The sequence below is a fragment of the Falco biarmicus genome, chromosome 2 (assembly GCF_023638135.1).
Source record: "Falco biarmicus isolate bFalBia1 chromosome 2, bFalBia1.pri, whole genome shotgun sequence".
NCBI lineage: Eukaryota > Metazoa > Chordata > Aves > Falconiformes > Falconidae > Falco > Falco biarmicus.
The window spans coordinates 96,592,727-96,606,231 of NC_079289.1; the positions used below are offsets into that span (position 1 = coordinate 96,592,727).

General features: G+C 41.2%; 1 protein-coding gene across 3 annotated transcripts in view; it reads right to left on the reverse strand.

Moving 5' to 3' along the window:
• Positions 1–13,505, reverse strand: part of SHROOM2 (shroom family member 2) — a 128,068-nt gene that overhangs the window by 3,856 nt on the left and 110,707 nt on the right. For all 3 annotated transcript variants that reach the window (XM_056328353.1, XM_056328352.1, XM_056328354.1), the window contains 4 exons: positions 12,740–13,498; positions 8,519–9,070; positions 7,426–7,606; positions 2,479–2,751 (listed from right to left, as the gene is read on the reverse strand). In XM_056328353.1, the coding sequence (XP_056184328.1) occupies positions 2,479–2,751; positions 7,426–7,606; positions 8,519–9,070; positions 12,740–13,498 (1,765 nt within the window). The remainder of the gene's footprint in view (positions 1–2,478; positions 2,752–7,425; positions 7,607–8,518; positions 9,071–12,739; positions 13,499–13,505) is intronic.

Sequence of the window (13,505 nt, forward strand, 5' to 3'; positions counted from 1 at the left end):
GTAAAGTGAAACACACTGTAGCAGGATCAAGACACCATTCTTGAGGAGGTTCTCTGAGCAACGGGTAAATGGCTCACCACGCCTACAGACATAAATGATGTCAGATGTCTTCTCTGACTGTCTTCAACCAACCAAAGCCATGCAGGGTGCAGATGTTTTTTCTGCGGTTAGCATTGCTCTGAAGCTCTAGCCAAACAGAGCCCACCTGAAGCTCCTCTGACAGAACCATCTTTGACTTTCTATTATGAGTTTTTCTCAAGAATTATTCACTACTTTGAACCACAGCCATATGAAGAGGAACTCCTTCCATGTATTTGACTTTTCAGCATCCAGTTCCTAAACTACTATCCCTAGTACTTGTCCCTAGTCTTGCAATAACAGATCTTGTGGGTCTAGGCACCTGATCACATCTGTTCACTTGGTTCAGTGCTTTGTGGTTCTCAACACACTGGCTTTGATTGTAATTAATGAGAAGACACTGGTCTCACTGTGTGGAAGGAAGGGGGCTGGTACCTGTCTCAGATGAAGCCCCTTTCAGAAGCTAAAGCTGAAATATCTGATACTGTTTCTTGCAGCAGAAGAGACCTATGACAGAGCATCTAATAGTCAGAATATTAATTCCGCAGTAATTCTTTGCCTGCTGACAGACTATTTAGAGAGTTGCTGAGCTGTTGGTGGTACCTAGGAAGTGGAAAACTATCAGAGTAATGTTTATTGGATGGTATCAGATAAAAATTAAAAAAATAAAAAAAATCAGTACTCACTAGGGATATGATTCCCAGTGATGGAAGTAACCTCCCCTGTTTTGTTTATAAGATAGATTACTAGTACACCAAACATCATCATATGACCTAAGAAAAAACCAAGGAAAACCCAAAAAAGACACGTGCCAGTCTAAATAAAAAAAACCTGCACATGCAACCCTACATGCATTGTATTTACAATCAAAGTACCTGGAGACTTGATCCATCTGAGGAGCATCTCTGACCAACACTTTTAGGTTTATTTCTAATGTTACTATGGCAAGACTTTGGTGTCAATGAGAGGATGAATGGGGATTAAAATATGTTAGGGAATTCTGCCAGTCTAAATTTGACAGCAGAGCACACAGACAATTTCTGACTGCCCTTTCTACATCACCTACTCACCTTTTTCCTTTTCCACACCTAGCTAATAAGCTATTTTTATCATAGCTCTCAAACTGTGTTTCCTATATGCTCATATCACCTGGTAGCTCTTTTCCCCAGTTCACACTCCCATCTTTAAGCTCACCAGGCAACTGCAACCACATTCAGAAAAAAGTCAAAAGAAGGATTAAATTTCTTCAAGTTTCAAAGCTTTGATCTGCCCTCTAATAAGCTGTCAAATACCCTCCCTTTGACTCAGTCAGAAAGGGGTCAGGACTGTCATTAAACAAGTATGTTTGGCAGCAGCTAGGGCCAAACAGCAACACACAGCTTCAGACTAGTCCCAGCACTTACTGGTTCTTATTGGTGAAACGACAGAGCATGCTCAGTTGAATCCACTGCTCATAGAAAAAAATCTGTTACACCATTTAGGTGGACTGCTGGCATTTCAGTCCATAGCCACAAGTCAAAAATCCCATTTCACATTCATTTACCTGCAGAAGCTAAACTCACTTGACACATACCTACCTCCCGCCCTCTTTCATTATTTATTTGTTTTAGCCTTTAAGTTTTGCAGATGTCTACATCTTTCCTTTGGTGCTTATCTGTATTGCTACTATCTCCTTCCCATCTAAGGCCCGATGGGATTTGGAGCTAAACAAAGTGCTGCCAGCAGAGCTGGGATCCAATAGGTAAGAGCACCTTCAATGCTCCTGAAATTTTCACATCTGCTGGGATTCCTCCACATCACTACTGGGATATTCTGCTTAGGTAAAACATGTTTCTTCCATTGAAAAATTCTTCCCTCCCCCCCCCCCCCCCCCCCCGTTTTTTTAAAGACTTGTCCGTCTGTCATTTCTTGCTCTTGTTCTTGCTAGGTATTGTGGAGCAAGCTGCAGTAGATGAGAAATATTTTCTCTGTAACAAGCCTATATTTTTATCAAGATCCTTGGTTGAGTATAAAGAAGTCTGTAACCTTTCTATGTTACAGCACAAAGTGATACTCCTTTTACCCATCCTGAATTGTTAGAATATTTTTGTTCGTCTCCTTTTTACACTGTTATTAATAGATCCCCTCCTTCTTTAAAATTCCTCTAAGAAGTGTGTTTTCTAGTATGCTGCACCCCAAAACACCACTTTTACTCAGCCAAGCCACTTGTAGGTTTAGTATTCCAAGAAAAAGCAAAGCAAAGCGAAAAGTTTAAAGAATATAAAGAAAATGGCCTTAAGAGATTTACCCATTCACCATGCTTCATCTTGAGCTTTGTGATTTAGATAAACAGACCCAAGCCAACCCCCCCCCCCCACCAGGGTCACTAAATGCACCGATACTATTACTGGCCCTTCTCACCCGTTCTTCCGGAGAGGTATTTTCATCCAGGTTATTAAGAGCATTTTCCACCCGGGCCAGACGACCTGACAGTGACAGCAGGAGGTTGACCACTTTGTCAAGGTCACCAATAAACATCTTGAATTTGTCGAACTCATTGGGTTTGCAGACTTCTTTCACGATGGCCTCTACCTCCTCCCCCAGTATATTGTTTGCTTGGATGTCTTCCAGAAGTGTCTCCCGTGCTTCCCTCAGCACCTGCAGCTTCCTACTAATGCTGTCAATAAGTTCTTGCTGTGGAAAATAAAGGGGATGAGAATTTATTAGCAGTACTGCACTCTTCCCCACTTCTGAAAGTCATGTCAGAAACCTGGCATTTTAATACATTGAAACTCCTGTGTGGCTTTGACAATGAGTGCGTTACAATTAAACATGTCTAAGGTCTATACCTCTGGGTTCAAAGGTTCAGGATGTAGGTCTACGACGCTCACCTTGAGACCTGTGTTACATTTACCTTTGTGGCAAAAGATGAAGGACTTCCACCCACCCAGCAAGCATTCCTGCTTCTTTGAACGGCTTCAAAGCCTGCTATGGAACAGCATAAAGTATAGTGCATCCTTTTCTCTCTAAATACCAGGTTCATAGTATCATTCTGAAGAGCTACACTTAGGAAGATAAACAGCACCAGGAAAACAATCCTGTATTTTCCATATGACGCAGTTAAAACTAGGGCACTGTCTAGCTTTTTTTTTCCTTTCTGCATAATGTTAGCATCCCTCCAATAGCAGTCCTTCCACTCTCAGAAAATCGCAGTGTTAACAGTGCCTTACAACATTGCTGTAGGGAAATCATAATCCCTGTGGCACAGAAAGGGAGAAAAATCTACTGTATTGTACAAAGCAGTGCTGTGCAAAGTGGCTCTGCCAAAGGACCAAAGAGGCATCTTTGGCTGTCACTGTCCTATGCCAGGCAAATATACCACCTCATCGGTCATTTGTTGTGGTTTCTCTAGTATAATCCCCCATTGCCTGGGAGGCACACAACCCGGGCCTAGAAAAAGCATGTCAGGTGCATCACCAGCAGAGCCAGACGGGGAACACAGATGCCCTCCCTCAGTGACCTGTGTTCCAGCTGTGCTGCCCAGCTACCTCCCTGCATTTGGTCTTGTTTCTTACGTGTACATTAGCCTTCACTTGCGCACAAGGGGTGGTAGTCAGTTCAGCTAGTTGTCTATCCTAACATGAGATGAATCACAGCCCCAAAATGCCTCATGCATTTAAATGTAGATATTTAGTATTCAGCTAATTTCAGGTAAGAAAGAATCCCAAAGCATTCTCTAAATAAACACCTCAGCGCAATTTCTAAATGAAAATTGCATCCTTTCAAATAGTCATTACTTCACAGTACCACTTCAATTTTATTTTTTTTTAAATTCCTCATGACATTCTTTAGGAACTCTGCTTTCTAAATGCAAATCTGATTACAAGAATTCATGATTACTAAGAAACATACTGATGGCAGCTAGCACTCTCAGATGCCACTGAACAGTCATTGCCAATTTATTTTGGGAACAATAACAAAGCAAAACAAAACAAAAAGTCTGCCATCTTAACAGAAAGCAACTACACTGAAAATTTAACAGCCTTTTTGAAAGTAGAAATTCAACACACAGATTATCTGGGCTGGTTTTCTCCTTTTTGATTTAATATGCTCAGGCCAGGTTAATCTGGATTTGGGTTATCTGTTAGTCTGGGTGCCCAAAAGATTAAGGTAGTAAGCAGTTCTACAGATGCTTGCTTTACTGACTGATTAATCTGCAGGATTTGATTTTTTCCCCCTTCTTTCAATGCAAATGCAGTTTGATGTGGATTATGTAGGTCACAGTGCTACGCTCTTATTTCCCTTAGATGACATGCACAGCGCTTGCTGTTTTACCATCCGAAACACAAAAGGAAACTGTTGTGCTCTGTTACTATCTCGAGTTTCTCATTTCTGCAGCTGTGCTGCAACTTTCTCTAACAAAACAAAAATCCCATACATATGCTCAACGTTTACCAATCTCATCTGACAATCCAGATCAGTGCTCTCAAAGTTTCTTTCTTTTAAAAAAAAGAACCACAACCCCCACCATTTTCCCAGTAGCATCCTGTTTAGATGTGTCTAAGCGGCAGAAGCTAGCCTCTAAAGGGTCGGTTTTGCAGGTGAGGAGGTCGTATCTACTAAGAATCAGATTATGACCACTGATTGCTTCCTATCCAGATGAAGCAGTCTTTGGACACTGCAGCTGAGATCACTACATGCTTGTGCTAACCAGCAGAAAACCTGTATTATGTTCAATACCTACTGAGCCAGAGGAGCTCCAATCTACATCTTGAAACTGGCAGATGAATAATTTAAAGCTGTGAATTCTGTACCGGTAAACAACAAATGAATAAAACCTCATCTTTTTCCAGTAATTCTTGCTGATCTGACTAGCAACACAGAAAGTAGCTCAGCAGAGTCCTGCTCAGGTGGTTCACTGCTTGGCATGCTTTATGTAAATTACTCTGCTCTTAGCTCACCACCCCATTTCACATGAAGTTCAGGCCTAAAAGCAGAAGAAACTTGGCATTCTTCAATTATTTTTACACTCTTCAGGAGTTGCTGAAACTTTCCTAAAGGCAAAGGGGACACCTCCTACTCTGCCAACACATGGATTTTCCTTACAACAAAAAACACTCTTGCAGTATCTTCGACATCTGTTCAGTATTTTACAGTTGTGGTAAACCTACATTAAACTCAGTACATGAGACACATACATTCCATTCCTGCTAGCTGGGAATACAGAGATTGTCCCAAATAAAAAAAATAAACAATAATCAACAACCCTGTATGAAATTCCTATACTTATTCCAAACATTAACAAAAAAAAAGGCACGACACATTTCTGGTTTGCAAAACAGAGAATGACAAATACTACAATTATTCCACAGTGGACTGCAATTAAGGTATCTCATAACAGAACTGACCAGTTTCTAGGAATCAAGGAACAGGTTCTGGGCACATGCCTCCTCTAAAATCACTGAAGTCATAAAGTGTGCTATTAAAGCACTCAGGTCCTTAATGATCTCTTGTTAAAATTGCCAAATATGTGAAGCTGGGCCAAGTTATATATTCTGGCTGTTTTATGAAGATGCCTTGACCCACTTACCACGAGTTTTATATGGTTTTTTGACAAGATCCAAGATGAAAGCCCACTGAACTGAGTGCTTACATCCTACTGCATGCGGAAGAGCAGGGAGAGGAGTAAGCAGCAATGGCATGGCTACAACAATATGTGTATTCAGAGATGGGGGAGCTCTGCTAAAAGCTCTTCGAGAAATACTTCCTATCTCATACGATTAGTGGTGTATACTCGAGCTGGGGGGATGGAGAGAGAAGTATGTAAAGGGTCAACATGATTTTCCTGGTAACAAACACCGCACAAATAGAGACACTTCTGCTTATAAGTTTTAGTATTTATTCTGTTGGGCAAACAAGAAAGGTTTAATTTTAACACCTCCCCATATATACACTCCGTAATTAATGAAAAGAAAACTAATTCTAGCAAAAACAATGAACGTGGCAATCATGTGCCAGATAAAACCAAATAATTCAAAATGCAGTGAAATCCTTAATTTGTCTAAGTAGTACAGCTGTCGGATTCAGCATCTGCTTTGTGAGAGGGTAAGGGCAGCTCTTCTACTGCAACCACACCATGCCTCCAGCAGTGCATGCCGTATTGAACTGTGCAATGCAGTGGGGGCAGAGGGAGGGGAGGGAAGGCTGAGTGAGATGAAAAAAAAAAAAAAAGAAAGAAAAAGAAAAAAAGAAGAGTGGTTAACAGAAAATACTACAGCCCCCTCAAATCCAGTGTCATCCACTCCCGCACTGAACCAACCTGGGAATCTCCTATGGAATCTCTCATTCTTAGTGACTAAATACATTCCTAATAATATAATAGACATTTCTTTGGGACTGGATTATCAAACGCACCCTGACAGCTGATTATTAATCAGAGAGCTAACTTTAACGGAAAAGATTTGCACACCACTGCATTACTGGTTTAGGTAAGTAAGTTAAACTACATCCACTGATCAAACAGACCATTTCCTCCAGCTTATCTGTACTGGGAGCTACGACTGAAATATTTTGTGCCAAATCACTAATGAGATGAGTGTGACGAATTTAACATAGAACGACACTTTCTCAAACCACAGAAATGTCATTGTATCATAATTTTAATACCTTGGGGGTTATGTTGCCTTTAGATCAGAAATAAAACACCAAAGGGTGGGGATGGACAAGAATGGAGAGGACTGTTTCCCTTGTGTGAAGTAACCTCCATTGAATCCACCAAGCTTATTAGCTGTCTCCCATCACTGCTGTTATTAATTTGGGAGGTAGGAGAAATAGTGGGTAAAGTGTTTTTTTGCTCATGAAAACAAATAAAAGAGAAAAAACAGGAAAGAGGGAGAAAAGGAGGGGAAAAAAAGAGAAAAAAAAGGGTGTGTGTGTATATGTGTTGGCATCTGTGTTCCTTCTCTCTCATGACAAACCCAAATCCCGAACCTACATTTCCAAAATACATAGCAACTAAACTCACCACCAGTTACAGCTGCTACTGCTTCTTTGTATGTAGCAAGTGAGAAATACACTAGAAACTCAAATGGAAAACAGTATTTGAAAATAACCTCCACAAAACATCACCCCTTGGGACCTTACAAAACATATTGCAACAAGCACCTAATGTGAAATTCCTACATTTACAGTTGGACAATTAAGACCCCCCCACCCCCTAAAAAAAAAACCAGCCCCAGGTTGATTTTCCAAGTGATCCTGTACATCTATAAGGCCTTTTACTTAGGGGTATTTTACCTAGCAAATTCATAATTAATGAAATGCACACAACTGAGAGCCTCCCATCACACTTCTAGAAATGTCTTTTACCTTCTTTTCTGACAAGTCATGATCCAGCTCATCTTCAGAATCATCCTCGCTCTGTTGCTGTTGCTGTTGCTCCTGCATGTCCTTCATTTTAATCAGCAGCTCTGCCTTTGGTGCAGATGTGCTGTAGTAAGTAGAATTGGTTGTCAGGGAGATGGCAGATGGCGCACTCTGCTCCTCTTTCCTGGTAAAAAGTCAAAACTTTCATTAACTGACTTGACACCCTGATCACTGAAAAGAAAGGACAATCTTTTAGAGCCATCAATTCACCAAGCAAGCAGGGGGTTCAACAGAAAGCCACTATCCATGTAAACAGTATAAATAAATACTGGTTGGGAAGAAAATGTGTATGAACTTAGCACATGCCCACCAAAAGCTAAAACTGCAGTAGTGCAGAAGACCTTTCACCATTACAATGAGTGAAATGGATCTAAGATCTCTTAGCTGGAAACAAAATGTAAAGCTGCATTTTACCGAGTTGTACAAAGACCTTGGTGTCAGAGAGAGTATCCTTTCAGATCGTCACATGTGGGATACTACAATGTCAGTATTCATCTTTTTGATTGTGGAATTACACATGAACTTCTCAAGAAGGCTAGAACTTAATTTGATAATTCATATCAAGAAAACAAAAGACCCACAGAACACCAACATGGATGGAATTTAACAGAACTGAATTTTTTTCTTACTTTGTTCTCATTCATTTCCAGGAAATGCCTCATGTGAACTTCAAGTTGTCTTTGTAAACTCTTACCACATTAAAAAAAGGCTAAAATATCGTTCCTTCTCTATCCAGTTCCTAAACCAGATGATCCTGGTAAAATATCTAATCACTATGAAATAGAAGTTAATTACTCCCTAAGTCCTCACACAAAGAGTTTTCAACCAGGTCTTGGGAAACTTTTCATATTGTACAACACTGTTCTTTTTTCTGTCATTAATGGTATTGTTAGCAATATTATCCTTAACTGCTATCCTAAGAAAAGTCCCAAACTTCACGAGTAGGAAGAGCCTCACCTCCAGCCCCCTAGGAAAATTGACACACTTTGGATAGCAGCTTACAAGGAACCGCTGGCCTACAGAAAATAATACTCACTTCTCCTCCGAAATTTTTGGAGAAGGAACTTTCGGCAGCAGCTTCCTGCGCTGCTGAGCTTCTTCTAGGAGGTGTTCATCTTTAGGGAATATACCAACCATCAGATCCATTGCTGTTTTTATTTTCACATTAGGATCTAGTATGTCTGCTAGAGATTTATCTCTTCCCACAATCTCTCTGGCTAGCTCTTCTGACTTCCAGTCTTCAAAGGTCTTCTCTTTGGCCTTTACATAGCTGACTGCTGGCGTGGCAGTACTGCTGTCCTTCAAGTTGCTCCCAGGTTCTTCAGCTGGTTGAGGGTCAGCTGGTTTGGTTCTGGCTTCCGGCTCTGGCTCTACACCTTGCCTGGTGTAAGCACAGAATCGTGAATAGGATTGCTCAGAAGTGCTGAGTGTTTTAATTTGGTCCTTTTCCAAACCACTGGGTAAAGCAGGAGGCTCCATAGTACTGACAAGGCTTTGCCGACTCTCCTTCTCTGCACTGCTCTCAGAATGAACTATCTTGATGGGAACCATTTTCACTGTAGTATTGTTGTCTATAACCCTTTCAATTCTGGAAAATAAGGAAAATTCATCTTTAGAAATGGAAGAAACTTACATCTCAATTCTTATCTGCAAATCAGAGGGGAAGCCTAAGTAGGAAAAAGGTAGCTAAGAGATCGAGGTCATGGAGCGTTCCTTGCACTGTATCTCAAACTCTAATCCTACATGTTTTCTTTTCTGCCCACACATTTTAAATATTATCTGTAAGTAATACGAACATCAGCTTCGCACAATATTCACGGTACACAACTTCTGTTTGTTTCCATGAACATGAGGGGTCCACTCTCAGCAGGCAGGCCTCAGATGTGAGACAGTGCTGCCAAACCACACTTTACCCCTTTTTTGCTGCACATACAGAGGAAAACACGCCTCAAGCTCAACCTCATTGCCTCACACAGATCCAGCAGGGGCCTCAGCTTTTGGCCTGACAGGCAGCTTAGCTGCCTGGGGAGTTTGTGATGCCCCCACATCAATTCCCAGCTCTTCCAAGGGAAGAGACAACACACCAGATGGAAGCATCCTGCAGTCTAGGCCTTTGCTGAGCTACAAGAATAACAAATAATCACACATGGAAAACCTGGAAATCATTCAAAACTCAATTACATGATTTAAAAAAATAAAATAAAATCTGTATTTGTAAAATTTCACACAAGATATTGAAGTTTAATAGAGCCCACCACAGTGTCCTAGTTTTCTACTTAAAGAATAAAAATCAGCCACCGAAGAGGGCAATACACAATTCTGGATACTCCTTTTAAGGGACACTTATAGCAAAAATTCTGTACTGCATAGCACAAAGGGCCACCTGGGACAGTCAGTAAAGAAAGCTATTTAAATATGAGGCTAACTTAGATTTTTTTCATTGGACAATAACATGTTAAATAACATTGCTGTAACATCTGTACTGTATGTAAACCATGTAAGAAACTGAAGTCTAGCTTGGTGGTTCTGAGTTTGCAGAAAGTTTAAAATTATTGTCATAATGTGGGTTTGGAAGCTCTACAGCAAGTAAAGGAACATTGCCTACTAGCTAAAATATCTGGTTTCATCTGGCTGGATAACTTGCTGCCTTTGAGACAAGTGACCAAGACATACTACAACTCTTTTCCTCTAAGTGTGGGTGTGTCATTTTCCTTAAAAATAAACCTATACTTCATTGTGCTGTATTTCTGTTAGGAGTAGCAAACTCAGACTTCCTACTTTTCAGAAGTTGCATCTTATATTTTTAAAGGTAAATTCGCTTCTGAATCAATGTGCAACCTCCCAATAGGTATTTACATTCCACAAGTGCTTTGCAGACATGCTTTGGCTTACTGATCCAAATTTTAGGGCAGGTTTTCCAGACCTTTCTGAACCCCCCTCCCTTCCATTCTGTCAGGGTGACTGTCATTTTAAAGAGCTCGCTCAGCCCCAGCTCCCTGCCTAGAGACTTAGGCTCTCCTACGGCCTGCAGCAGAGTTAGGCAGAGGCTGGCTACTGCCCCCAACCCTTTCTTTTGCTGGCTTTTAAATAAAGCCCGCACCTTTTGGCCTCTACCAGACCCTGAAGAGGAACACATTTTTGAATTTGGGGGAAATACAAGATGTGTGCCATAAGTGTGTGTGGGGCAACTGGAGAGAAGTGAGCTGACTGCAATTCTCTACCTAAAGTGCCCAGCACCTGTTTTGAGACTCCAAGTACATTCCTCTTAGCCTAGTAAAAGATTTTCCACATACTTAAGGCATCAAGCCAACTGATTTCAGTTAGAGCAAAGCCAGTTCAACAACAGGTGCTTCAGAAATTCCGTTTCTGCAATCACTATCCTCCTGATTCTGAAGGTTTTCTATTTGTGGAACTGCGGCATGAAATTTTGATTTGCAGCAACTCTGTTGAGGCCACTACAAAGCTTTACTCCCACCATGAGCAGTCACTCGTTGACCTGAGTGTAGGTTTACTTGAAATCTACTGATGCACATCTACTGGTGCACTCTTTTCATTTTTATCACTGCTAAGTAGTTGTCTTTGGAAATAGCTGGGTTCTGCTCACCACCGATATTTTGCCACACTACACTGTTCTACCTAAAATGCTGCAGGAAACCCTGCACACTCACTCAGTTTATCCTGTTGATAAACAAGACACCTCTCTTAAAGACGAGTGAGCAGCTACATGTTGACACCATCAAACATCAGTGCCCACAGCATGCAAACTGGCATGTTCAAAAGCTCATATGCAAGGAGCCAACAGAAGTAATAAGCCAAATCTAATGAATTGCGTATTTAGATAAAACTGCTTGACTTACTTTACTCATATGAAATAAACACCATATATAAGGTTCAGAGGTATGGTTCGCACATCTCTCCTTTCTTGCCCTATCTATTTTATAGAGTAATGCAATTATTAACTGAGGACAATACATTATGCACAAACAAAAGGTTTCTGGGCTTAAGAATTTTAAATGTTAACAGAAGATTTGCAGGACAAGTGTATTATCATTCAGATATGGGCATATAATTAGGCAAACAGTGCGAATTTCAACATTAAAACTTAGTAAAAAGGAAGGACAAATACAATTAGCTTTCTATGCATCCTTAGTATCTATTAATAAAGCAATATATTAAGGAAGTCATTACTGTCATCTACCTCTGCACATCGATGCTAGGGTTCACATGACATGTTACACTTCTTACAGTAAACTGTATTATTACTTCATGCTGAAAACACTGCAGGATGAAATCTCATTTTTTTCCTCAGGTTACAAGAGGAAAAACATCCAAGACAAGTTTAGAAAAAAGGTGATTAATGTTTTCCATGTCATAAGGCACACTGGAAAGCAGCATGATTGAGTCTACTCAACTATTTACATTACAGAAGAGAAAAGCTACTTTTTGTAGCTCTAACTGCTCTTGTTCAGAGAAGCAGCCTCTGCTTTCATCCAGCTCGGAGGTTTTGTTTTCATTCTTTAATCATGAATTATAGTGCTGAAGGTTTTATGAAAACTAAGATTCCTGAGCTTCCTGGAAGTTTGTTATCTTATGGGCGAATAGCCTTTTAGCAGCATATGACAGACACAGCACTCAATTAATTTCAATAGGTTTGTCTAATTCTGAGTTAATCTAGCCTGGTAAAAGACTGATGTTCTCCTGCTGAATCTTCACCCCATCTCAACACAAACAGTGCTGCGGACCCCTCCGTCAACGATCTGGCGTGCCGTGTTTCATCGTAAAAGCAACATGAGAACAGCCATGATTTGGCAGCGTACCTTATTGTGTGCACTTTCAAAACAGAAATTCTCACAAAGGATACAGCTTCCCTTCCCATAACTGCTTTGTCCCTACACCACCCTACATATTCATATCCAGACTTGGGTGGGGGAAATGATGACAGGGTATCTTCTGATTTTGCCCAAACTTCTCGTGGAAAATCCATTTGAATCTATCCCTTTTATTTTCTAACAACTACCAGCTGTAACACCTGAGCAGTGTCACTCAACTAAAGAAACCACAGACAAGCTGAAGGACTTTAGCAGTACCAATTGGAATTTCACACAAGTCTTAGGTCTCTTTAGGACATGCTGTGATGGTTCATGCTTAATGAACCTGAAGGATGTGCTTTTAATAAAGAAAATGAATAGTCAATCATTAATAAGGTCTAACCGGGCAAACAGTGTTAGTAAAATAGTAAAGGAGTTACTTCTATTACCTGGCTGGGTTCTCATCGTGTACAGACACAGGGGGTTTATCAGTGAGCTTCTGTGGTGCAAACTGAGGAGAAGGGGACCTTGATGTCTCCATGCCAGGTTTTTGAAGATACCGATACTTGGAAGATAATACAGACTCAGACCTAAGGTGCGTTTTTTCTTCTAAGTGCTGACAAACATTCTCCGTGGATGACGCTTGCTGGAGCTGCTGTGGATTAGCACTCTTCAGTTTTCCATTGAAAGTTGCAGGACACTGACAGAGAGAGGAGTGACTAGCAAATACCTCGGCACAGCTGGGGGATGAGGATGGAAAGGGCCGGCTGACTGCTGTCAGCAGAGATTCAGAAGAGGTGCCGAGTGATGCCGCAGAATTATCGGGTCGCCTGTATTTATCTCTTTTAGGTGGTGGTGGCCTCTGAGGAGCAGGTCCACGCTTCTTGTTCAGCAGCGCTGGCTCTACCCTATGGTTTTCCTCTCCTTTCCCTTGGGACAGACAGGAGTGGTTCTTGTTCAGGGTCCGCGGCTCACAGCAGGGGAGGTGAGGCAAGCTACGATCCTTACTCTTCTCACTCACGTTTTCCTGAGAGTATCGGTAATCACTAGGCAATGTCCCAGACCTCCCTCGACTCTCAAGAGGCAGAACCGTAGGCTCTCGCACATGCAAAGGTCTGACAGATGCCTTCCACTTGTGGCCTAGATTCTGGTCCAGCTGATCCCTCTTCTCCCATGGGTTTTCCCCCAGGGCCCCTGTGTCAGCTTGCCTAGAGA